The sequence below is a fragment of the Tiliqua scincoides genome, chromosome 3, assembly GCF_035046505.1.
Source record: "Tiliqua scincoides isolate rTilSci1 chromosome 3, rTilSci1.hap2, whole genome shotgun sequence".
Taxonomy (NCBI): domain Eukaryota; kingdom Metazoa; phylum Chordata; class Lepidosauria; order Squamata; family Scincidae; genus Tiliqua; species Tiliqua scincoides.
The window spans coordinates 241,265,318-241,291,725 of record NC_089823.1 but is presented as its reverse complement, the minus strand read 5'-3'; the positions used below and the strand labels follow the sequence as shown (position 1 = coordinate 241,291,725).

Genomic DNA, 26,408 nt, shown 5'->3' with positions numbered 1-26,408 from the left:
GATTAGGCCAAAGGCCCATCTAGTTCAGCTTCCTGTATCTCACAGTGGCCCACCAAATGCCCCAGGGAGCACACAAGACAACATGCACAACCTGGATCCTGGTGCCCTTCCCTGCATCTGGCAATCAGAAGCAGCCTGCCTCTAAAACCAAGAGCTTGCACATTCCTGCTATGATTTGTAAGCCGTAATGAACTTTTCCTCCACAAATTTGTCCAATTCCCTCTTAAAGGCATCCAGGCAAGATGCCATCACTCTTCCTGTGGCAAAGAGTTCCACAAACTAATCATAAGCTGGGAAAAGAAATATTTTCTTCCGTCTGTCCTAACTCTCCCAACACTCAACTTTCGTGGATGTCCCCTGGTTCTGGTGTTATGCGAGAGGGAAAAGAGCGTCCACTCTATCCATTCCCCTGCATGATTTTGTATGTCTCAATCATGTCCCCCCTCAGACGCTTCTTTTCTAGACTGAAGAGGCCCAAACGCTGTAGCCTTTCCTCATAAGAGAGGTGCCTTAGCCCAATAATCATTTTGGTTGCTCTCTTTTGCACCTTTTCCATCTCCACTATATCCTTTTTGAACACACTGGCCGTAGTTTCCTCTTCTCAGAGAAAGAGTCTCTTGCTTTCATTTTTCACATTTTATGCCACCCTCCCTCCCTCCAAGGAGCTCAGGTTCCTCCTCTCCCAATAACCCTGTGAGGTAGGATCAGCTGAGAGATTGTGACTGGCCCCAGATCACCCAGGAAGCTTCATGGCTGAGCGGTGATTTGAATCTGGATCTTCCAGATCTAACTCCATACCATCCTGGCTCTATATACACCTCTGTATTTTACAGAACCAGGATGATGTAGAGTTAGGGATCTGGAAGATCCAGATTCAAATCCCCGCTCAACCATGAAGAAACCCTTAAAAACATAATCTCTATAAATCACAATGAACCCAATCCTTCCTCAGGAAAGTCCATCTTGATTAAGTGAAAAATGCAGCTTTCAGCATTTCTGATTTCAGGAGTAGGAGGCACACACAAATATCAAGATCTAAACATTTTATTGCAAGCAACCAAAACACACCCTGTCAGGTGGTGTTCCAGAAACAGAGGTAAAGTCACAACTCCCTTTGGGTTTTTTCAAATATTTGAGATAGAAACACAAGTTAAAAAGTGAAATTGAGGGCATTTAATTTTTCCTTTAAGGCAGAAAAGCTTGTTTATTTCACGCTACATTCAAAGTGCATTTGCCAGAAATAATCTTCTTGTGCTTCGAACTCTGCAGTGTTATAAGACACAATTAGAACTGAATGAAAAAGATAATTAAAACTGGAGAATCGAGTTAGGATGTTCTTGCCAAAGTTAAACAATGGAATTACATTCAGATACGTAGTCCACTGATTAGAGAGAATGCATGGCCTCACATACATGGCCAGAACTACTTCCCCCACCCCACCAGCATGATCGCACATGAATGGCACACCCCAGGCAAGCATCCCTGGATGTTAAGTATCATGTGCTCCCAAGATCTTGGTTTCAAAGGGCTGGTAGATATTTGTCCTGTTGCAGACAGTGGACTCACAATGCACATACAATTCATTTGGTAACAAGGAACTTTAGCTTTACTGCCAACAAGACTCCCATACCTGAGTGCGCAGGAGTTCTTCCTGGAGCTGGTCAACCTTTTCTTTGTCAGAAACCTGCAACACCAAAGAACAGAATTGTGAATGGCTTGTCTTACATTCAAAACGCAACAGATCCCAAAGCAGGAGTTGAAAAATCACTGATTTCACAAGGACTGTCCAGTCAAATCCTCTTGTCAGATCAGTAGCTTGGGGCAGAAAGAAACCCAATGGAGGCGCATATTCACCATATTATTTTGAAACAGCATCTCGTACACTCATATGCCACATCTTGGAAAGAAGGGCAGCACTTTTTGCTATTATGTTAAGCCTTTGTGTATCTCTGTACATTTCCAGAACGTGATTTGCTCAGGTCTCGTCAAGAAACTTATTTATTTAATGAGGGAACATTTCCATCACAAAAGCAAAACTTTGGCTTAGTTCTGTGTGCTCTTAAGTAACTCCCTTTGAACTCACAGCAGGCCTTACGAGTGGACTGATGCAAGTCCTGAAATGGTAGGAACCAGCTTAAGCACAGAACAAAGGAGAGCCACTGCAAATGTCAATTCTGTATCATCCACTTTACACAGCACTTTTGCCTCAGTTTCAGCTGGCACAAAGCTACAAAGAGAAAAGGAATAGGAGAGTGAGTGACTACACTGGAACTAGCGCTAGCATCCAATCACAGCCCACTCGCCAATCCTGCTCCAAGCACACCAAGAAATTGGAGTCAACCTCCTCTGAAAGTTTCTAAAAAAATGTTTTTTTAAAAAACACCAAAAACATGGAACAAGAGTATCTCTTTCTACTTCGGAAAGGGTAGCTGAGACCACCCCTCACCAAGAGAGGCAAGGATCTTTTCCAAAGCAAGAAGTCTGTCAAAATGGAAAGATCCCCAATTCTGCAAAAACTGTTTTGCAATTTGGGGACGGAATGGGGCCTTCCATTTACGTTAAGGAAGGGATAGAATCCAGCAAAGTAGAGATTGAAGGCGGGTTTGACTCCACCATAGAATCTCTGCGGGTTAAATTACCAGGCCTCAGGAGCGATGTAATACTGGTGGGGTACTATTGTTCTCCAGATCAGAAATCGGACCTTGAAATGAGGAAACAAGGAGGGACAGGGTTGTAATCATGGGGGACTTCAATTATCCTCATATAGACTGGGTCAATTTGTGTTCTGGTCACAAAAAGGAGACCGGATTCCTTGACATGCTAAATGACTGTGCCTTAGAGCAGCTAGTCATGGAGCCCACCAGAGGACAGGTGACTCTGGATTTAATATTGTGTGGTACTCAAGACCTGGTTAGAGATGTCAATGTTACAGAGCCATTGGAGAACAGTGATCATGCTGTGATTCGTTTCTACATGCACGTTGAGGGAAGAATACCGGGCAAATCTCTCACAAAAACCCTTGACTTCCGACGAGCAGACTTCCCTCAAATGAGGAGGCTGGTTAGAAGGATTTTGAAAGGGAAGGTAAAAAGAGTCCAATCTCTCCAGAGTGCATGGAGGCTGCTTAAAACAACAGTTATAGAGGCCCAGCAGAAGTGTATACTACAAAGGAAGAAAGGCTCGACTAAGTCCATGAGGATGCCTGCATGGCTAACCAGCCAAGTTAGAGGGGCCGTAAAGGGCAAGGAAGCTTCCTTCTGTAAATGGAAGTCTTGCCCTAATGAGGAGAATAAAAAGGAACATAAACTGTGGCAAAAGAAATGTAAGAAGGTGATACAGGAGGCCAAGCGAGACTATGAGGAACGCATGGCCAGCAACATTAAGGGGAATAATAAAAGCTTCTTCAAATGTGTTAGAAGCAGGAAACCTGCCAGAGAAGCGGTTGGCCCTCTGGATGGTGAGGGAGGGAAAGGGGAGATAAAAGGAGACTTAGAGATGGCAGAGAAATTAAATGAGTTCTTTGCATCTGTCTTCACGGCAGAAGACCTTGGGCAAATACCGCTGCTCGAACGGCCCCTCCTGACCGAGGAATTAAGTCAGATAGAGGTTGAAAGAGACGATGTTTCAGACCTCATTGATAAATTAAAGATCAATAAGTCACCGGGCCTGGATGGCATCCACCCAAGAGTTATTAAGAAATTGAAGAATGAAGTTGCTGATCTCTTGACTAAAATATGCAACTTGTCTCTCAAAACGGCCATGGTGCCAGAGGATTGGAGGATAGCAGATGTCACATTGATCTTTAAAAAGGGAAGGAGGGGGGGACCCAGGAAACTATAGGCCGGTCATCTATACCGGGTAAGATGGTGGAATGCCTCATCAAAGATAGGATCTCAAAACACATAGACGAACAGGCCTTGCTGAGGGAGAATCAGCCTGGCTTCTGTAAGGGTAAGTCTTGCCTCACAAACCTTATAGAATTCTTTAGAATGTCAACAGGCATGTGGATGTGGGAGAACCCGTGGACATTATATATCTGAACTTTCAGAAGGCATTCGACACGGTCCCTCACCAAAGGCTACTGAAAAAAACTCCAATCAGGGAATTAGAGGGCAGGTCCTCTCTAGATTGAGAACTGGTTGAGGAACAGGAAGCAGAGAGTGGGTGTCAATGGGCAATTTTCACAATGGAGAGAGGTGAAAAGCAGAGTGCCCCAAGGACCTGTCCTGGGATTGGTGCTTTCCCACCTGTTCACAAAAGATGTGGAGTCAGGGTTAAGCAGTCAGCTGGCCAAGTTTGCAGATGATACCAAACTTTTCCGAGTGGTGAAGACCAGAAGAGATTGTGAAGAGCTCCAAAAGGATCTCTCCAAACTGGGAGAATGGGCAGAAAAATGGCAGATGCATTTCAATGTAAGGAAGTGTTCTGGGTTCAGATCAGGAGAGAGATCTTGGGGTACTGGTGGACAGCTTGATGCAAGTGTCAACTCAATGTGCAGCAGTGGTGAAGAAAGCTAATTCCATGCTTGGGATTATTAGAAAAGGTATTGAGAATAAGACGGCTAATATTTTAATGCCGTTGTACGAATCCATGGTAAGGCCACACCTTGTGTCCAGTTCTGGTTGCCACATCTCAAAAAGGATATAGTGGAGATGGATAAAGTGCAAAAGAGAGCAACCAAAATGATTACTGGGCTGGGGCACCTTCCCTATGAGGAAAGGCTACAGCGTTTACATAAGAACAGCCCCACTGGATCAGGCCATAGGCCCATCTAGTCCAGCTTCCTGGATCTCACAGCGGCCCACCAAATGCCCCAGGGAGCACACCAGATAACAAGAGACCTCATCCTGGTGCCCTCCCTTGCATCTGGCATTCTGACATAACCCATTTCTAAAATCAGGAGGTTGCGCATACACATCATGGCTTGTACCCCGTAATGGATTTTTCCTCCAGAAACTTGTCCAATCCCCTTTTAAAGGCGCCTAGGCTAGACGCCAGCACCACATCCTGTGGCAAGGAGTTCCACAGACCGACCACACGCTGAGTAAAGAAATATTTTCTTTTGTCTGTCCTAACCCGCCCAATACTCAATTTTAGTGGATGTCCCCTGGTTCTGGTATTATGTGAGAGTGTAAAGAGCATCTCCCTATCCACTCTGTCCATCCCCTGCATAATTTTGTATGTCTCAATCATGTCCCCCCTCAGGCGTCTCTTTTCTAGGCTGAAGAGGCCCAAACGCCGTAGCCTTTCCTCATAAGGAAGGTGTCCCAGCCCCGTAATCATCTTAGTCGCTCTCTTTTGCACCTTTTCCATTTCCACTTTGTCTTTTTTGAGATGCGGCGACCAGAACTGGACACAATACTCCAGGTGTGGCCTTACCATAGATTTGTACAACGGCATTATAATACTAGCCGTTTTGTTCTCAATACCCTTCCTAATGATCCCAAGCATAGAGTTTGGAGCTCTTCAGCCTAGAAAATAGGCACCTGAGGCAGGACATGATTGAAACATACAAAATTATGCAGGGGGTGGATAGAGAGACGTTCTTTTCCCTCTCACACTGCGTCCAGTTCACATAACAGCAGGACATCCACTAAAATTGAGTGTTGGCAGAGTTAGGACAAACAAAAGAAAATATTTCCTTACCCAGCGTGTAATTAGTCTGTGGAACTCCTTGCCACAGGAAGTAGTGATGGCACCTTGCCAAGATGCCTTTAAGAGGGGATTTGACAAATTTCTGGAGGAAAAGTTCATCACAGGTTACAAGTCATGGTAGGTATGTGCAAGCTTCTGGTTTTAGAGGTAGGCTACCTCAGATTGCCAGATTCAGGGGAGGGCACCAGGATGTAGGTCTCTTGTTGTCTTGTGTGCTCCCTGAAGCATTTGGTGGCCACTGTGAGCTACAGGAAGCTGGACTAGATGAGTCTTTGGCCTGATCCAGAGGGGCTCTTCTTATGTAGGTGGACTGGGGACTGGCAACAAATGTCAAAGGCAATAGTTGCCAGCCAGCAGGACACCAAATTTTCGGAACTCTCTCTCTCTCTCAAGAAGAACAATTCCTGAAGTGGGTACTCCTAAGAACTGCTTGAAGTAGATATGCACGCAGGAACTAAGACTCTTGACTTAGAAGGCTCAATATTTAACAACAAAAATAAAAATTATTATTAGCAGCTATGTTTTCTATTTAACAGTAATAAGGAATTTAACACCAACTGAATTTAGCAAGCATTATATGAACTTGCCTTCAGTCTCTCAAACAAACCTTTAACTCCTGCATTCCTGGATCCAGGACTTTCCTTTCATCTGTGGAGGTCAACTGGTTGTCCAAGTTGTCCATGTACTCTCACATCACTCCAGAATTTCAAGTAACCAAAAAGGGAGCATTTTTCAGCATGAGTGATTGGCCGGCAGCCCAATCCTATGCATGTCCACTCAGAAGTAAGTCCCATTAGAATCAATGGGGCTTACTTCCAGGAAAGTGCAGATAGGATTGAGCTGCTAATCAGCTGTGGCTGTTTCCATTCACACCACCTAGATGAAAAAAGGGATGCCATACCAGAAAGCTCCTGCTTGGCTCAGGCCAGCTCCACAGAGCCCTCAAGGGACACTGCTGGACAGCAGGCCTATCCTGTCCTCTTCTTGCGAATGGCTTGTCTGTTACACAGATGGCTGGAATGAGCACTGCCATGCAAATAGCCAAGAATGTGCTTGCCACACAGAGCAAAAGCACGAAATGTGGGACCCGAAAGAGCTGCCTCAGCCATGTCACTCCTGGACACAGACAGGGAGGGGACACGGCCTTTTTCTGTGTCAGACCACAGGTCCATGACTTGCAGTGAAGATCCAGGGGCTCTGGGAGGCAGAAAGACCTTCTTAGCACCTGCTACCTGGAGATAGTGGGGTCTGACGTGCCAAGCACATGCTCTGCCACAGAGCCAGGGTCACTCTGGCAAAAAGGCTGCACCACTATATCAAGAGGCTGGAGCTCCACATCTGGCACTGTGTAAGGACCAAGGATGGGAGGCACAGGCATGAAGGAGAGGCTGGGGCTTGGATCCTCCCAGGGAGAGACAAACAGCTGCATGCTCAATGGCGAGAGGAGGAGGGGGATGGGATCAGCACTGCTCTGAACCTCATACAAGTCCATTCTTGGTGTAAGCCTCCCTGGGCACCTTCTCAGTTAATAATGGAAGGCTAATATCAATGTCTATCACTTGTCAGGCTGCTTTCCTCTATGCCCAGTCTGGATTCACTCACCTTTCCACTTCCAAATGCCTTCCTTCAGGAGTTTAAAAGTCCATGGGACTGAAACATATTTTCAATTCCAAAACAATCAAATAATTATTTGCAGGATGCAACCCCCTATTTGCAGATACCAGACCTGACTTATGTGGCAAAAACTCTTTGATGCCAGCATAAAATCCACAGCTTTCAGGGACGGCTCCAGCCTGGCTACCAACAAGGAGAAATAAATTGCTTTTCTGACTGTTGCCTGAAGGTATTTCTATGCTGGCAGACATATCGCTCCCAGGGTGAGCCAGTGTGATGCAGCACCTTGGAACTGGGCCAGGATGACAAGGAGACCAGACTCTGATCCATGCTGAGCCACCATACAGCTCTGTGGTCGGCCCTTGACAAGCTCAGCACAGCAACTGGACAGGGTTGCTAAAATGCTGTGTGAGGTGGTGGTGGTGGTGGTTGGGATGCTACTGCATGAAGCTGGCTTCACTGAACACTGAACACAATTATCAGGATAATTACCACGTGTTGACTTACAACTGCAGCATTTGTATGGTGCTTTCGGTATCTGCGACGCAAACTGCTTCACAGAGACCGTCTTGATGCAGACCTTGCTATAACCACATACGGTTAACATTATTTTTCCCATACTGCAGATGGGAAAAACAGAAGCCAAGAGGGAGTGTTGCGAGAACTCATGGCAGAGGCGAGACGTGAGCCAGGGAAGTCCTGATTTGCCACTGAGTCTCTCTCACTGCACCAGCTCGCTCACAGCCGAGTGTGCAAGCTGCTTCCTGCACAGAAAAGCAGTGTCTGCAACAGCAGTTGTTTCACAAGAGGAACATGCATTTGTCCACACACCCACAGAGAGAAGTGTGCCATTTCATGCTAGTCATATGAACTAGCCAACCAGTCAGACTTTTTTTAAAAAGATGTCCAACTCTCAAACCCCTAACAGCAGCTCTGCTAGATCAGGTCAGGGGTCTCATCTGCAGCTAGCAGTGCTCACTCAGGTGCTTGCAGGAAGCTCATAAGCAGGGCCAGAGGTAAAACAGTCCCAGCCCTGTCTGAGCCTAACATCCAATACCAAGGAGCCAGCCTCTGGTTGCTCCAGGACAAGCAACTCAGCAGAAAGACTGATTAAGCAGTATTTCCCACTATGAACACCCTGTTGGAATCAAGCCACCACATTGGGACCCCCCCCCCCATCTCTATATTAAAAGACAGAGCTATGGGGAAGCTGAATCACACGTTTCCCTTCCAAGCCACGATTTGCCAGATCACCATCAGGGCCCGCAACCAGAGTTTGATCAGGGATTTATTGAAAGGGGTGAAATCAAAGCAACTGAATAGCCTGAAGTGTAGGTATATGCGCAGAGGAGAGGATTAGTGCATCCAGAGGACCCCCCCATCATCACCTTTCGCTTCTGCTGGGAGGAGCCTGGGCCATAGTGGTCGGTGGCTCTGCGCGCCTCCTCTTCATGCTGCTGAATTTGCTGCTGCAAGAGAATGAGTTCGCCAAGCAGGCCCTGCCACAAGTTTACAATGAAGGGGAGAAGGAAAAAAAATGGAAGTGAGGGAGAAACAAAGTTAAACCAAAGGGTACAACATAAAGATAGGAGCATGGGAAGGAATGAGTAGATCAGCTCTAACAGACAAGAAACCTAGAAAAACCTTCATACCAATGTTACTGCTGCCTGAGAACATTTAAGGACTGAAGGAGGCTTTAAATGCTGAAGTTGGGGGGTGGAGTGGGAAGAAATTTGTCTCACAAGAGAAATATGTTAAAAGCAGTGTTCCCAGATAGCTGACAGCTGTAGAACAAGGGGGCTTAAGAAGAATATGGGGCCAGAAAAGAGAGAGCGAGAAGCCCTGTGTTCCGGTTTCTAATATGAAGAAGACAACCTATCAATTCCCCAGACAATCCCCAGTTGGTTGTGAAAGCTTTAAAAATATGCAAGAACTAAAATTAGTTCTGTGTCACTGGAAAGGTTCACATCAACACAAGGCCTTCATATTTTAAGTGAGCAAATGCAACGGTTTTATGCCGTAGATGTGTACAGAACACTATACAACAGTGGTTTTCAAACTGGGGTGTCGCGACGCTCCAGCCTGAAGGCCCTGGCCTCTGCCTCTTAAGGGGCGGGGCAGTGAGGAGGAAGCGCATCTCTAACAGGGCTGCAGCAGCCATACTGGGGTGCGGAGAGTCCTGTGCGAGCAACTGCAAAGAGCTTCTAAAAGTGAAAGTGAAGCGATCACGCTCCACTTCCAGTTTTGCGGAGGTGGAGTGCGATCACTCCACTTTCACTTTTGACGACCTGGGGAGCCCAGCAGATGGTCACGCAGGACTCCCTGCACCCCAGGGAGTGCAACCCAGTGGATCCCAGTCCCTGCAGCCCCAATAGCAACGCAATCCTGGGGATCGAGTCGCTGCCTCCTCCCCACCCCACCAAGACTTACTGCGGTTCAAACTCTCCCTGAGAATTTGAAAACCGCTGCCATACAGTTAACCCAAGCTCTATGAAGATGCGGGACTTTCACTCACTTGAATGCTCTTCAATAACAACATGATTAGAAAACAACTCTAGAACCGCTGCACCTCAACAAAAACAAAACCAAACAAAGACAGAGCCTGACAAAACTAACTTCAGGCTGCTGGGAGATGCAGGAGGATGCATGACGACGGCAGAACACACACACCAGGATTGGGACTAGAGCCTTTGTAAAGGAAAGGATACACAACAGTCGGGCAAAAACATGTCCATTGCGTCTGTGACCACGAAGTTTCATTTGCCCAGGGGCTGCTCTGAACTGGGTGGCTGCCTTGGGGAAGGGCCAGACCTAGTGGGGGAGAGCATGTTGCACATACCAAAGGCCCCGAGTTCAGTCCCGGGAAGCACCTCCAGCAGGGTTCAGAAAAAAGCACCTGAGACCCTGGAGAGCCCCTGGCAGGCAGAGTAGGCCACAGAGAGCCACAGGGATCACTCGGAGCCTGACCTGGCAGAAGGCAGCTCCCTCCCTGTACAATTTTACACATGTAACCCAACCACAGGTCCCTGTTGCCTACAAGCAGAGTGTGCCACTTCTGCCCTGTGTAGATTCATATCCAGACCAGGCAGGCATCCCACTGACACCGATGCGCCCCCCCCCATTCTCATTTGTCCAGGCTTCTTCTGATATCCATTGTTTAGAATTGTTCTGGTTTTGCTTTTTAATGTTTTGTGGTTGCCTACTATATTTTAATGTCATGTAAGTTGCCTTGAAGACCGCTTTGGGAGCAGAAAAGCAGATTAAAAGTCCCTCCGTAAGTAGAAATGAATATGCATCAACAGGTACTCATTTCTGATACTGCAGATTTCTGATAATCTGGTCCCTTCCTGTCCTTGGTGGTGCCAGGATCTTTTAACCTGCTTTATTAGACACACCAGACACTCAGGCAGTATCAGCAGGGCAGGGCAAGAGCAAGAAACATATGGGGCCTGCGCTGGGCCAAAGTGCTGCTGACGTCACTTAGATCTGTAGCTCTCAAGGCAATCATCAGGCCCTGGTAGCCTCAACACAAGCTCTGCTGGGATGTACATCCAGAACTGAGCCAGCTGGGTCACCCCTGACCCTAAGCGCATCCAGGACCTCTGCAGCCTCACAGTGGCCAAGGGCAAAAGGCGAGCAAGAAGGCCAGAGTGCAAGGCAGGAAGGCTCAGCACTCACCATGATACCCTATAGGCTGGAGAAGGGAAAGAAAGGCCGTTCTGATGCTAGGCCAACAGGAGTGCTGCATAACTGGGATGCTGAACTATTCAAATTTTACTGCATTCTGCAGTGGAAGTGGAATGTCTCCATCTCACTGGCTAGCGAAAGTACCAAAGCACCAGGTGATGGGTAAGAAATGCAAGGGGGGGACGACTTCAGGGGCTGTTCAGAAGCCAAAGGCAGAAGCTGCAAAGGCTTCTCCCAAGGGCCCCAAAAGATTCATTTCCATACAAATGAAAGCATGCCTTTCTCAATGAACCAATGGGATTTGGAGTTAGCTCAAGAACCCAGAGTCCACTCTGCTAAGAAGGGAAGTCATTCCCTAGGAGTGGTGCCTTCTAGGAAGACAAACAGAAAAGTAACCATGTGGGGTGGGCAGAGGTGAGACACTGTGGGGCAAGACAGAGCCAGGGAGGCAGGCACTTAGTATACGTGCCATTCATGGAAAACCAAATATGGACAAATGCAGCCCAATGACTGCTCTCACCGACTGCCTCCCTAAGGCAGGCTTGAACTTTCAGAATCTCTGTTTCAACTGTGCTCATTTTTAAATCAGTGTCCTTCTTCCATGGATGCCGAGGTGCTTGGCTTTGTGATGGCGAGTGGATTTACAGTCTTCAGGCTCAATTGCCTCTGTCTCTGCTCTGAACCACCCCCCACAATGCTTAAGGTGCAGCCAACACACTGACAAGAAACTGCCCCAGGATCCCTCCTCTTGTGCCACCTCCTGTGCGAGCCTATGCATGTCTACTCAGAAGCAAGTTCCACTATGTTCCCTGGGACTTGTAATTGTATTTAGGATGGCATCCTAAGAATAGGAAATTAGCCCAGCGAACTGTACAAAGGCAGTGTCTACAGTTTCACACATTCACAGATGGCAGCTATTTATCTGTAGGATAGAAATAAAAGTGTGTCACTAGTTCAAGCCAAAAGGAAGCTGGGAGAATAGGACACTGCACAGAAGCAAGATGGAACGGAAACAGGTGCAGCTGTTGAGCGGCATGAGCCACTCTGCGTCCAGTCAAAGCTCAGCTGAGGTTGGTCTGCTTAACTCAGAGGAGAGGTAAATGTGCACCAGGAATGGGACTTACAGTGACCACAGCACACAGAAGCTCAAGCCAGAATGCAGCTGTCCACTCAGATTAAGAGCAGCTCAGAGAAAATTAAATATGTACTTATAATGCAAACTGATTTCTACTGCACTCAGGTAGGCTTAAGGTTCTCTGTAGAGCACTTAAAGGAGCCTTTGTGAGGTCCACGATATCTCAATAAACTTTTGTGGAGCAAACTCGACGGACACTGCTTGGCCCCTTCTCCAAGTTCTCCAAGGTCAGCTCCATCTTTATTATTTAGGCTGCTGTTCAGCAACAAGTAAGGTAGGCATGGAAGTGCCCATCTGAATGAGTCTGTCTTGCAGAATACTAAAAAATAGATGAGCAACGTTTGCATTCTATATGGAATCGCAGCCCTGTTACAACATTCAGATTCAAGCCCAACGTGTTCCTTTGAAGGACCAGTCGGCCAGGGCAATCTCTCTCATACAACCTGTCACAACACCACATACTGGTTGCTTCATCACCACTTCCAGGACCACTTGATTTCAGAGATGTGATTTTCTAAGATTCGCAATAAGTACAATTCTAAGACTCTCCATAAGTGATTTGGAGTAAGGAATCAGCAGTGAGGTGAACAAGTTTGCAGATAACACTAAACTTTCCAGGTGGCAAAGCTTAGAAGAGTTTGTGAAGAGATTCAAAATGTTCTCCCCAAACTGAGGGAATGGGTGGCAAAATGTCAGATATGTTTCAATGTAAGCAAGTGTAAAGTGATGCACGTAACCTAAAAGTGTTTCTCAAACCGTGCGTTGGGACCTACTAGGTGGGTTGCAAGCCAATTTCGGGTGGGTTCCCATTCATTTAATATTTTATTTTTAATATATTAGACTTGATGCTACTGTGGTACGTGACTGCATTTGAGGAAAAGTTACAGATCTGTACTTTTAACAGGCTGCTATATATATGATTTTAACAATGATAGTCAATGGGACTTACTCCTGGGTAAGTGTGGGTAGGATTTCAGCCTAGGACTGTTAAAAATGTTCCTGCTTGATGATGTCTCTTCCAGTCATGACATCACTTCTGGTGCGTCCTGACAGATTCTCATTCTAAAAAGTGGGTCCCGGTGCTAAATGTGTGAGAACCACTGACCTATAAGATTATGCATAGAACAGATAGAGATTTTCCCTCTCATACAACACAAGAACAGGGGACATCCACTAAAATTAACTGGCAGGAAAGTTACAACAGACAAAAGGAAATATTTCTTTACCCAGCAAGTAATTAATCTGTGGAACATCTTGCCAAATGGTGTGGTGATGGCACCTGACCTAGATGTCTTTAAAAGGGGGACTGGACAGATTTATGGAGGAAAGTTTATCACAGGTTACAACGGGTGTACGCAACCTCCTGGTTTTAGAAGTAGGCTAGCTCTGAATGACAGGTGCAAAGAAGTGGCACCAGGTTGTAGGTATCTTGTCTTGAGTGTTCCCAGAAGCATCTGTTGGGCCACTATGAGACGCAAGAAGCTGGACTAGATGGGCCCTGTGTTATTAAAATACCAATAAAGGATCATACAATATTTCCACACATATAGGTAGTATTTGCAAACTTGCCACCAAAAAGATTAAGCGGAAAATTGTGTTCTTTCTTAAAAACACAACTGTCTACACCAGGGGTGCCCAAACCCCAGCCCTGGGGCCACTTGCGACCCTCGAGGTCTCTCAATGTGGCCCTCGGAGTCCCCAGTGTCCAAGGAGCCTCTGGCCCTCCTGAAACTTGCTGGAGCCCACACTGGCCCGACGCAACTGCTCTCAGCATGAGGGCGACTGACCTCTTGCATTAGTTGTGGGATGAGGGCTCCCTCCACTGCTTGCTGTTTCACATCTGTGATGCAGTAGCAGTAGCAAAGAAAAGGCCAGCCTTGCTTTGTGCAAGGCCTTTTATAGGTCTTGAGCTATTGCAAGACCTTCATTCATTCTACTAGGCTAGTAGACAGTGCTGGGGGAGAGGTAGCGGCTGTGGTGCATGTCGGCACCAACGACGTGGGCAAGTGTAGCTGGGAGGTCCTGGAGGCCAAATTTAGGCTTTTAGGCAGGAAGCTGAAAGCCAGGACCTCAAAGGTAGCGTTCTCTGAAGTGCTACCTGTTCCACGCGCAGGGCCAGCTAGGCAGGCGGAGATCAGGGGTCTCAATGCGTGGATGAGACGGTGGTGTAGGGAGGAGGGGTTTAGATTCGTTAGGCACTGGGGAACGTTTTGGGACAAGCGGGGCCTGTACAAGAGGGACGGGCTCCATTTGAACCAGAATGGAACCAGACTGCTGGCGCATAACATTAAAAAGGTGGCAGACCAGCTTTTAAACTGATCCCTGGGGGAAGGCCGACAGGAGCCGAGGGGCATCCGGTTCGGGACTCCTCATCCCTATGGGATGAGGATGGGGAGGTTAGAGAACAACAAGACAAAGGCAGGGTAGGAGAAGAAATTGGGAAAGGTAGGGAGATGGGATGTGATAGACAGTTTGGCACACTGAGAGGATGCGGGGACAAAGGAGCGAATAAGCAGCCCATCCTGGGGCATTCCATGTATAAATGCTTTTATGCGAATGCCCGAAGTCTACGAGCAAAGGTGGGAGAACTGGAATGTCTGGTGACAAGGGAAAATATTGACATAGTGGGCATAACGGAAACCTGGTGGAATGCGGAGAATCAGTGGGATACCGCAATCCCGGGCTATAAACTCTACAGGAGGGACAGGCAGGGGCGTGTTGGAGGTGGGGTGGCCCTTTATGTTAAGGAAGGGATAGAATCCAGCAAAGTAGAGATTGAAGGTGGGTCCGACTCCACCGTAGAATCTCTGTGGGTTAAATTACCAGGCTTGAGCAGCGATGTAATACTGGGGGTGTGCTATCGTCCTCCAGACCAGAAATCTGATGGGGACCTTGAAATGAGGAAACAGATCAGGGAGGTGACAAGGAAGGACAGGGTTGTAATCATGGGGGACTTCAATTATCCTCATATTGACTGGGTCAATTTGTGTTCTGGTCACGATAAGGAAACCGGATTTCTTGACGTGCTAAATGACTGTGGCTTAGATCAGCTAGTCACGGAGCCCACCAGAGGACAGGTGACTCTGGATTTAATTTTGTGCGGTACGCAGGACCTGGTTAGAGATGTAAACGTTACTGAGCCATTGGGGAACAGTGATCATGCTGCGATCCATTTTGACGTGCACGTTGGGGGAAGAATACCAGGCAAATCTCTAACAAAAACCCTTGACTTCCGACGGGCGGACTTCCCTCAAATGAGGAGGCTGGTTAGAAGGAGGTTGAAAGGGAGGGTAAAAAGAGTCCAGTCTCTCCAGAGTGCATGGAGGCTGCTTAAAACAACAGTAATAGAGGCCCAGCAGAGGTGTATACCGCAAAGAAAGAAGGGTTCCACTAAATCCAGGAGAGTGCCCGCATGGCTAACCAGCCAAGTTAGAGAGGCTGTGAAGGGCAAGGAAGCTTCCTTCCGTAAATGGAAGTCTTGCCCTAATGAAGAGAATAAAAAGGAACATAAACTGTGGCAAAAGAAATGTAAGAAGGTGATAGGGGAGGCCAAGCGAGACTATGAGGAACGCATGGCCAGCAACATTAAGGGGAATAATAAAAGCTTCTTCAAATATGTTAGAAGCAGGAAACCCGCCAGAGAAGCGGTTGGCCCTCTGGATGGTGAGGGAGGGAAAGGGGAGATAAAAGGAGACTTAGAGATGGCAGAGAAATTAAATGAGTTCTTTGCATCTGTCTTCACGGCAGAAGACCTTGGGCAGATACCGCTGCCCGAACGGCCCCTCCTAACCGAGGAGTTAAGTCAGATAGAGGTTAAAAGAGAAGATGTTTCAGAACTCATTGATAAAGATCAGTAAGTCACCGGGCCCTGATGGCATACACCCAAGGGTTATTAAGGAATTGAAGAATGAAGTTGCAGATCTCTTGACTAAGGTATGCAACTTGTCCCTCAAAACGGCCACGGTACCAGAAGATTGGAGGATAGCAAATGTCACGCCTATTTTTAAAAAGGGAAAGAGGGGGAACCCGGGAAACTATAGGCCGGTCAGCCTAACATCCATAGCGGGTAAGATGGTGGAATGCCTCATCAAAGATAGGATCTCAAAACACATAGACGAACAGGCCTTGCTGAGGGAGAGTCAGCATGGCTTCTGTAAGGGTAAGTCTTGCCTCACAAACCTTATAGAATTCTTTGAAAAGGTCAACAGGCATGTGGATGCGGGAGAACCCGTCGACATTATATATCTGGACTTTCAGAAGGCGTTTGACACGGTCCCTCACCAAAGGCTACTGAAAAAACTCCACAGTCAGGGAATTAGAGGACAGGTCCTCTCCTGGATTGAGAACTGGTTGGAGGCCAGGAAGCAGAGAGTGGGTGTCAATGGGCAATTTTCACAATGGAGAGAGGTGAAAAGCGGTGTGCCCCAAGGATCTGTCCTGGGACCGGTGCTTTTCAACCTCTTCATAAATGACCTGGAGACAGGGTTGAGCAGTGAAGTGGCTAAGTTTGCAGATGACACCAAACTTTTCCGAGTGGTAAAGACCAGAAGTGATTGTGAGGAGCTCCAGAAGGATCTCTCCAGACTGGCAGAATGGGCAGCAAAATGGCAGATGCGCTTCAATGTCAGTAAGTGTAAAGTCATGCACATTGGGGCAAAAAATCAAAACTTTAGATATAGGCTGATGGGTTCTGAGCTGTCTGTGACAGATCAGGAGAGAGATCTTGGGGTGGTGGTGGACAGGTCGATGAAAGTGTCGACCCAATGTGCGGCGGCAGTGAAGAAGGCCAATTCTATGCTTGGGATCATTAGGAAGGGTATTGAGAACAAAACGGCTAGTATTATAATGCCGTTGTACAAATCGATGGTAAGGCCACACCTGGAGTATTGTGTCCAGTTCTGGTCGCCGCATCTCAAAAAAGACATAGTGGAAATGGAAAAGGTGCAAAAGAGAGCGACTAAGATGATTACGGGGCTGGGGCACCTTCCTTATGAGGAAAGGCTACGGCGTTTGGGCCTCTTCAGCCTAGAAAAGAGACGCTTGAGGGGGGACATGATTGAGACATACAAAATTATGCAGGGAATGGAGAGTGGATAGGGAGATGCTCTTTACACTCTCACATAATACCAGAACCAGGGGACATCCACTAAAATTGAGTGTTGGGCGGGTTAGGACAGACAAAAGAAAATATTTCTTCACTCAGCGCGTGGTCGGTCTGTGGAACTCCTTGCCACAGGATGTGGTGCTGGCGTCTAGCCTAGACGCCTTTAAAAGGGGATTGGACGAGTTTCTGGAGGAAAAATCCATTATGGGGTACAAGCCATGATGTGTATGCGCAACCTCCTGATTTTAGGAATGGGTTAAGTCAGAATGCCAGATGTAGGGGAGAGCACCAGGATGAGGTCTCTTGTTATCTGGTGTGTTCCCTGGGGCATTTGGTGGGCCGCTGTGAGATACAGGAAGCTGGACTAGATGGGCCTATGGCCTGATCCAGTGGGGCTGTTCTTATGTTCTTATGTTCTTATGTTCTTATTCATATAAGTTCCACCTCTAGTATAATAATTTATGTAAATTTATTCAAATTTTAAATGTAAATTCTTTTTTCCCCTGTGACACAGTGACACAGTGTCAGAGAGATGATGTGGCCCTCCTGCCAAAAACCTTGGACAGCCCTGGTCTACACAAAAGCACACAATACCAGCAACTGCTGAAAGGGCAGCTCATGTGACAATTGGGCTCTCTCATATCTTGAAAATATGATCAAGATTTGCACATTTTCTCTTTTGTCATTGCAGCTAATGAGCTTCTATGTGAGAACAAACAGCTCATTTCTAGCTTCATCTGCATCACTTACTGCTTAATGATGTCTCCTCTGGCCCTCAGCAGGTGCCATGAATACTATTTGGTTCACTATATATGACACCCCTGCTCTTGACTCTAGCAACATCCAAAGCAAAGGAACCCTGAGAGATCCTACTATCACTGCAATGCAACTGTAGAAGCCACTCCCCAAAATTCACCAAAGGTCTGAGCGTCAATGTTTTCTGAGAGTGCAAGGCACCTAGTCTGGTTGGTTGGCTGGCTGGCATCTAAACAACCTGGGTTAAGCAGGTTGGAACGAATTTTTGCCTGTAACTAGATAACCTTGTTAACTCTGCACTGTGTTTCCAAATGCAAACTTTCTCACCTGAGAATGGAGCATATTAAAAAACTGAAATAAGTTAATGTCTTCATGACTGGGAAGTACACACACAAGTATGTGACACACTCTGGAAATGCAGACATATTTGGCTCAGCTTAGCAAGGCTCTTTTTGACAGCACAAGAACCCTTTTGGGATTCTGAAGGCTACTGAAGACAGTGAAGCCTAGAAGCCTAGAAAAAGGACACCCCCCCTAAAACCCTCCAAGTATAGACTTCTATCTACCTGTCTCACATAACTGAGCATATCTTTTCCAAGGTTTACCTTTTTGTATTGCTTCTCATTTTCAAATCCTGGGTCTGTGGCTCTGAATGCCGTATCCCCTGGAGAACCTGGAAAAGAAGAGGAAGGACTTGAGTCTGTGATACTCATTTTGAACCACCACAACACTGTAAGCTGTAGACATTTTGATAAGACTTCCCCCTCCCCAGCATCCCATAATCTGTCCAGAAGGACCTCTGACCTACATGCAGAAAGACCTCTAGAGGCAATCCAAATCTTGCTTGCTTACAGGGGCAACCAACATACAGGGCTATGAAACTCAGAAATACCAAGCCACTTGTAATCATTTAAAGCCACTTCAGGAAGAAGGTGCAAAAGAGAGCGACTAAGATGATTACGGGGCTGGGGCACCTTCCTTATGAGGAAAGGCTATGGCGTTTGGGCCTCTTCAGCCTAGAAAAGAGACGCTTGAGGGGGGACATGATTGAGACATACAAAATTATGCAGGGAATGGAGAGTGGATAGGGAGATGCTCTTTACACTCTCACATAATACCAGAACCAGGGGACATCCACTAAAATTGAGTGTTGGGCGGGTTAGGACAGACAAAAGAAAATATTTCTTTACTCAGCATGTGGTCGGTCTGTGGAACTCCTTGCCACAGGATGTGGTGATGGCGTCTAGCCTAGACGCCTTTAAAAGGGGATTGGACAAGTTTCTGGAGGAAAAATCCATTATGGGGTACAAGCCATGATGTGTATGCGCAACCTCCTGATTTTAGGAATGGGTTAAGTCAGAATGCCAGATGTAGGGGAGGGCACCAGGATGAGGTCTCTTGTTATCTGGTGTGCTCCCTGGGGCATTTGGTGGGCCGCTGTGAGATACAGGAAGCTGGACTAGATGGGCCTATGGCCTGATCCAGTGGGGCTGTTCTTATGTTCTTATGTTGAAGCAAAGTGAGAGACTTTGTTGCCAGACTAACAAAAGGCCCACCATTAAGATGGATGAGAATGTTTGGAGGGAGGGCCTGCATGCTGCAGGGAAGCTGGCGCATGTGTGAGCATTGCAACAAGCTGGCTCACTTTGTTCTGCCCCATAGAACTCAGTGGGAATCGCTGATAAAATGATGGGACATTGTCCCAGCAAAGACGCAATTTGTAAAAACTCTTTAGCGTGGAATTTCCTTTGCATAAGCCACCAGAATTCTTAAAATGAAGACTGCACACACAAGAATTCTCTTGGGAATTCTGTTTACTTAAAGCTAAGAAACAGAATACAGAATTTATAAACCTGACTTAGCAGAACTGAAGAACAGCTCCAAACCATGCATGTTAAGGACAATGCGAGAAGCTGGGCTGCCCTGCATCAAGTTAGGCCTGCGTTCCTCTTCCACTCCTGTCCACTCTGACCAGCAGGGTTCTCCAGAGTCCCAGGCTGGCAGGCAGACAATCCCTGTCACCTGCTACCTGACAAGGGCTACATTTCTGCCTAATCAAGTAACTCCCTCCTACCTTAGCCAGCATTAAAAAAAAATCTACAGTTTTCAAGAAGGGGATGAAATTAAGGGGCAGTAGAAAGTGCTTTTTACACACCTAACAACAGAAGTAGGTCAGAAGCTCCTATGACTTCACTAACCAAATTGTAACCTGTGGAAAACCAGCAAAAAAAGGGGAAATAAAAATTATAAATACAAACAAATGGTGAAGCGAATGCGAGACATCTTGATCTCATAACACTGCAAAGGCCCAAAGACAATGGCAACCTTACAAAAGGGGGGATGCCAACAAATTCAGACAGATGGATTGCAAACAAGTTCACAATGAAGTATAAAAATGTTCAGTAAGAAAAAAACCAAAAACCTAAAGTACATAGAGAGGGCTCAGACACTTGTTATTTGTGTCCTAGCACAGTGTTTCTGTGGGTCAGGACCCACTAGGTGGGTCGCAAGTTAATTTCAAGTAGGCCGAGTAGCACCTAGCTCAGCCGCCATTGAAAATACAGAAAATACAGGGTACAGAGCTACTAGGTCGAGAGGGCACCTGGTGGGAGAGAGGCCCGGTGCTTTGCCCCAAACAGGTGGAAAGATGGGGACTGGAAAGGGGAAGAGTGGTGTGGCTGGAGACAGATCCAAGTCTGCCTTCTGCTTTGACTCCTCAGTTGGAATGTTTGAATTCCAAGTTATGCAAAATAATGGCACGAGCCTGCTTTGTAATCATACCTTTGGCTGATTGCAGCTTAGATTTGAAGCCTAAACTGATGAGGTCACTTCAGGCCATGACGTCATTTCCAGGTTAATGACATCACATCTGGTGAGTCCCAACAGACTGTCATTTTAAAAAGTGGGTCCTGGTGCTAAAACGTTTGAGAACCACTGTCCTAGCAGATCCCTTCCAATCATAGCTAACTGCTCCATCTCACCCTACTATGCAAAAAGCAATATGTAAATACCAATAGCCCTAAAAGATTATTGGGAGAAGCTCCAACAGGTAGATGCTCTGAGAACCTCAGAGCCAGAAAGGCCCTGGCACCATAACCAGAGGCCCACAACCCTGAAAAGTTTCAGTATCACAATAACTGCTTTGGACGGATACCTGGAGAACTCTAATGGCCTGGAAGCATCCAGCAGCCTGCAGTAAACCAGAGGAGCCCTCTGCCCATCTGTTTACATTCCACGGCTGCACTGACAGAAGCAACATAATGGTTCAGGATAGAACTGACATGTTGTTATTCTGGGCTAACTTACTGTATATTTTAGTGTTTAAACTATCAGAAAATTGTTATTGTTCCCAGTATCAGAACGCTATCCCAGTAACTGTTCCCAGTATCACAATTTTCTGATGCTGGATGACTTAAAAACCTCTAGAAACTCAATGAAGAGGAAAGCAGGTAGGTTTGTGGGCAAAGACGTGCACAGTAAGGGAAACCAAGACATATCAACAAAATGTGGCCCTGAAGCAAGTGTGGAACCAAGGGCCAAAAAGGGCCACTCCTGAGAGGGGGGGGGGAGTCCATCCTAGGGACCTTCCACAAGCACAAGGTGCAGAGCCCCTTCAGTCACATCCTTGGAAGAACAGGCCAAGGGAGAGCCCAGGTTTGAACGACTTTCCTTTAAACTACTCTGTGGTGCCCTGTGAAGTCCTGTGATGAACTCTTGTGGTTCACTTACCTGTTACAAAAAGCAACTCAAGATTAAGAGGGCTGGAAACGCCACAAAATCTCTCTCAGATTTTCCAGATCTCATGCATTTCATGTAAGTAAAGCACAGATGAAAAATTTCCTCACCAGGTGTGAAGAGACCCTTCAGTGAACTGAGGCTCTCGCCAATCTTGTCAAAGTCGGGCAACAGTTTAACAAGGTCTTCTGAATCAGGTAGGGCTTTAGTAAGTTTCTCTAGAGAAAGGAAACAAATAATCACCACTGGATATTTAAGGAACAACAGACCTTCAGTTTCCCAGCCAGAAAGTTGTGATTTTTGGTCACGAGTTAAATGGTATTACTACGGAAAATTTTAATTTTACATTATATACCAAACTTCTAAGGCAAGGGTGTCAAACATTAGACTTGGGGGCTGGATGCAGCCCGCAGAAGCTTTTTATCCAGCCCTCAGGCTCTCAGCTGCTGAGCAGTGCTAAGGAGTTACTGCTGAAAGGGAAGCCCACTTGAAAATTGAGCTCTTCCACATCTTGAATATGATCAAGATAGGTATATTTTCTCTTCTATCATTTGCAGCTAATGAATTCCCAAGTGAGAAAAAGTGCTTATTTTTGGTCATGACCTGTTTAATGACATCACTTCCTGCCTAATGACATCACTTTTGGCCCTCAGCAGGCAACAGCTATTCGACCCTCTGTATGAAATGAGTTTGACACCCCTGTTCTGAGGCATGTGGAAAACTCTCAAATCACGCAGAAGTTAGAATAATATTTAAAGAGGCACTGACAGCCCCCTGACAATATCTCACAGTGGCCCACCAAATGCCCCAGGGAGCACACCAGACTTGTATCCTGGTGCCCTCCCTTGCATCTGACAGTCCATTTCTAAAATCAGGAGGTTGCACATACACATCATGTCTCGTAACACGTAATGGATTTTTCCTCCAGAAATTTGTCCAATCCCCTTTTAAAGGCATCTAGGCCAGATGCTGTCACCACATCCTGTGGCAAGGAGTTCGACAGACCAACCACATGCTGAGTAAAGAAATACTTTCTTATGTCTGTCCTAACTCTCCCAACACTCAATTTTAGTGGCTGTCCTCTGGTTCTGGTGTTATGTGAGAGTCTAAAGAGCATCCCTCTATCCACTCAATCCTTCTCGTGCGTAATTTTGTAGGTCTCATTCATGACCCTTCAGGTGCCTCCAGCCACAACCCCTTCAACTGCCATCTCTACCAGCTGCAGCTTCTGTACAGTCTTCAAAGGCAGCCCCAATGTAGTAGAGCATGTTACAATAATCCAAACAGTACACGACCAAGGCACCTATGACCAAGGTCTAACTGATCCAGAGAACACCACAGCTGGGGAACTAGCCTAAGCGGTGAAAGGCACTCGGGGCCACAGCTGCCACCCAAATATCCAGCTTAAGGCCAAGTCCAGAAGCACCTCTAACAGTGAACCTGATCCTTGAAAAGGGAGCACAGGCTCCATCCAGAATAGCCTGACAATCTAATTCCTGGTTCACAGATCAACAGCACCTCATTCTTGTCCTTATCCACTCTACTACCAATTCCAGAGGGTGGTCTGAGACTTTTTAGGAGAGAAAGGCTTTAGGACTTCACTGGCTGATGTGTGAAATGTGAGGGTGTTGCCCAGCTCTCTTTCTTGCTCACTGGTGACACACAACACATATCCTTGAATGACCTCTCTCAGAGGTTTCATGTAGAAATGACAGAGCATGGGGGCAGAATAGAAATCTGTTGGACACCATAAGCCAAAGGTCCCAACTTGAATGCCTCAGCACCACCTTCTAGAACCTGTCTGCCAGGAAAAATTGGAGTCACCATAAAATGACCTCATCAATTTCCATATCGGACAGATTCTGGAAGAACACCATGGTTGGTAGTACTGACAGTCACAGAGGCCCAGCAGAACCAACAGAGATGTGATCTCCTGTCCAGTTTTTGGTACAGGTAATCCACCAAGGTGAGCAAGGCTGTTTCAGTGCCAAACCCGAGCCTGAGGTGAGACTGGAAAGGCTCCAACAATTGGTTTCCTCCAGGCACCCCTGGAGCTTGGTCACCACTGCACACTTGAGCACCTTGGCCAGGCATGGCAGATTGGACAATGGATGATAGCTGCCGAGTACAGTGGTAGGATGCAGGCAGAAACTTTTCTGCACCAGAGAAGGGATGCTCTTTTCCCTCTCACAAAACACCAGAACCAGGGGGCATCCACGAAGGCTGAGTGTTGGGAGAGTTAGGACAGACAGAAGAAAATATTTCTTTACCCAGCATGTAATTAGTTTGTGGAACTCTTTGCCACAAGAAACAGTTATGGCATCTTGCCTGGATATCTTTAAGAGGGGATTGGACAAATTTCTGGAGGAGAAGTTCATTACGGGTTACAAGTCATAGTAGGTATGTGCAAGCTCCTGGTTTTAGAGGCAGGCTGCTTGATTGCCAGATGCAGGGGAGGGTACCAGGCCACAGGTTGTGTCTGTTGTCTTGTGTGCTCCTTGGGCATTTGGTGGCCACTGTGAGATACAGGAAGCTGGACTAGATGGGCCTTTGGCCTGATCCAGCAGGGCTATTCTTATGTTTTTTTTTTTAATGTAAGTACAGGTGGGACCTCGGTAGTCACTGATTTGACTTACCACTGATACCAAGGTCCACCTTTAAATGCCTTGTAACAAGGGAAAAAAACACCAAAATCCCATTTCTTATTTTTGCGCTGTTAAGCAATTATAATTTCATTCCATTAGATTTCATGATTCACCCCATCTAGAGGCTGAATGTGGCACAGCGTCTATTCCAATGCATTTTGGGGTAACAATGGAGGAGCAAGAAACCTTGAAGTGGGTCTTTAAAGCTATTTTCCCACTGATTTGGAATCCACTGATTTTTTTATTCCACTGAGGGACATGGAATGGAACCCCAGTGGATAACGAGGTATGATCTGAATTTCTAAATGCTGACACCAACAGCATACAAGTTTTCAAAAAATCCTAAGAGGTAGGTTGGTACAGCTCACATTTGTTATTGTAGGTACCCACAAAAACTATGTCGGTCAATCAGCACAGAAAACATCTGGTGCCATTTATCATTTTTATTCATCCAAAGGCGCCAAATTTCTCCCTGCGGCTTTAAGGCTGCACACTGCTAAAACTAGGGTTCAATTGCTCTATGGCTCTGAGATCGCCCCATATTTAAATACCAGGTCTTTGGAGGTGATCCAGACCAAATTTTTGTGCCAATTGATGTATGTTCCCCGATGTGTGCCAAACACTGTGGTCAGGTTGGAATCCGGTACCCCAAGTATAGAGATGTCGATGTGGCTAAATGCCTTACATTATTTTTTGAAGATTCTCTCGTGACAGGATAACTTTACTTATTTGATCTTTTCGGATCCTTTTGTAGGCACCTGGGAAAAAAGGTGCTTGGATCATTTCAAACTCTGCAATCTCTCCCCAGAGTCTTTAATGATGATGAGCCCGGGAGATGCAAAAGAAATTTTGCGTCAGAGGTTGGTAGACCTTGAATTGAGATCTGCGAGAGCCAGACTTTCTGTGTATGTTTTTCTTGGGGATCAAGCTCTTGCATTTTCTCCTGCCAGATATTTTTATAATATTGTTATACCTAAATTTAGGATTGCTTTTACTAAAGCTAGGTGTAATGCACTTTTATCAGCAGTTCTTTTGGGGCGTTATGAAAGGCGTCCCTATTCAGAGAGACTGTGCCCCTGCCCTCAAAATGTGGTGGAGACAACTGCCCACATTGTTTTGCAATGTCCATACTATGACGATTTGAGATCTAAATTTATCTCCCCGATCTTCGGTATTGAAACGGGGATGCAGGTGGAGGAGCAGCTTGCTTTTCTGCTTTCTGATGTTTACTCGGATATATCACTCAGGGTTGCCCGCTTCTGTTATGCTGCACAGTTGGTAAGGAAGAAAATTGAGAGTGTAAATCTCTGATTTTATGATTTTACATATGTGTAACGGGGTGTTGGTTTTAATTCTGTGTATTTTGTTTTGTTGTTTGTGATGAGCTGGTCGGATGACCGTAAATAAAGTATCTATCTGTTACTGTAGGTATGTCAGAGTCCTCAGTGGAACCCACAATTCCTGGGGTGAATCCAAACTACTACATTGCATTGAGTCACATCAGTTCCAACTTGGCCAGGCACACGCACCAGCAAGTCTAGGCTCATTTGCTTCTAAGAAGACTACCATTCCAATTCTTTATGCTACCTGTGTAAACTGCAAACATGTCTGTCTGTGGTAAGGATGCACTCTGGAAATCCCCAGGGGGTAGTTATGGGGGCAACTGAATCCTCAGACCCCTTGCTTAAGGGTAATTGGCCTCCCCAGAGTCCTGCAGGAGGCTGGTTGAAACCAGCAAGGCTATCAGAGGGCAATATCCATGACAAGGGAAGCCAAAGCACTCCAGGCCAGAAGCACAAAGACAGATGAGGAGACACTACAGGGTTGTTCTGAGCATGTGCCAAACCCCTCCTTGGCTGTTCCATGCAGAGATTAGTGTGGTGGACCCACCCCTATTTTCCAGACTGACTCCACTTACGTAAAAGTCTAGAGAGGAACAGCACACTTCTTACACTTGCCCAGAATGCCCTGTCAAACTGCTTATTTATTTCAGACTTCTAAATTGCCTCCCCACCCCCGGCCCCTCCCCACAATAGGGCACTGGGGGCAGCTAACAACAGGCATAAGTACAAAATAA

General features: G+C 46.4%; 1 protein-coding gene across 7 annotated transcripts in view; it reads right to left on the bottom strand.

Annotated features, from left to right (window-relative positions):
* Window positions 1–26,408, bottom strand: part of OPA1 (OPA1 mitochondrial dynamin like GTPase) — an 80,805-nt gene that overhangs the window by 41,867 nt on the left and 12,530 nt on the right. For 4 of the 7 annotated variants that reach the window (XR_010794074.1, XR_010794075.1, XM_066619581.1 and 1 more), the window contains exons 4-8: window positions 21,797–21,904; window positions 20,107–20,160; window positions 18,557–18,624; window positions 8,658–8,768; window positions 1,631–1,684 (exon numbers count right to left, since the gene is read on the bottom strand). Coding sequence is in view for 5 of the 7 variants with exons in the window: in XM_066619581.1 (XP_066475678.1) it covers window positions 1,631–1,684; window positions 8,658–8,768; window positions 18,557–18,624; window positions 20,107–20,160; window positions 21,797–21,904 (395 nt within the window). In the remaining 2 variants the exon portion in view is untranslated. The remainder of the gene's footprint in view (window positions 1–1,630; window positions 1,685–8,657; window positions 8,769–18,556; window positions 18,625–20,106; window positions 20,161–21,796; window positions 21,905–26,408) is intronic. The other 3 variants (XM_066619584.1, XM_066619583.1, XM_066619585.1) reach the window with 3 other exon arrangements.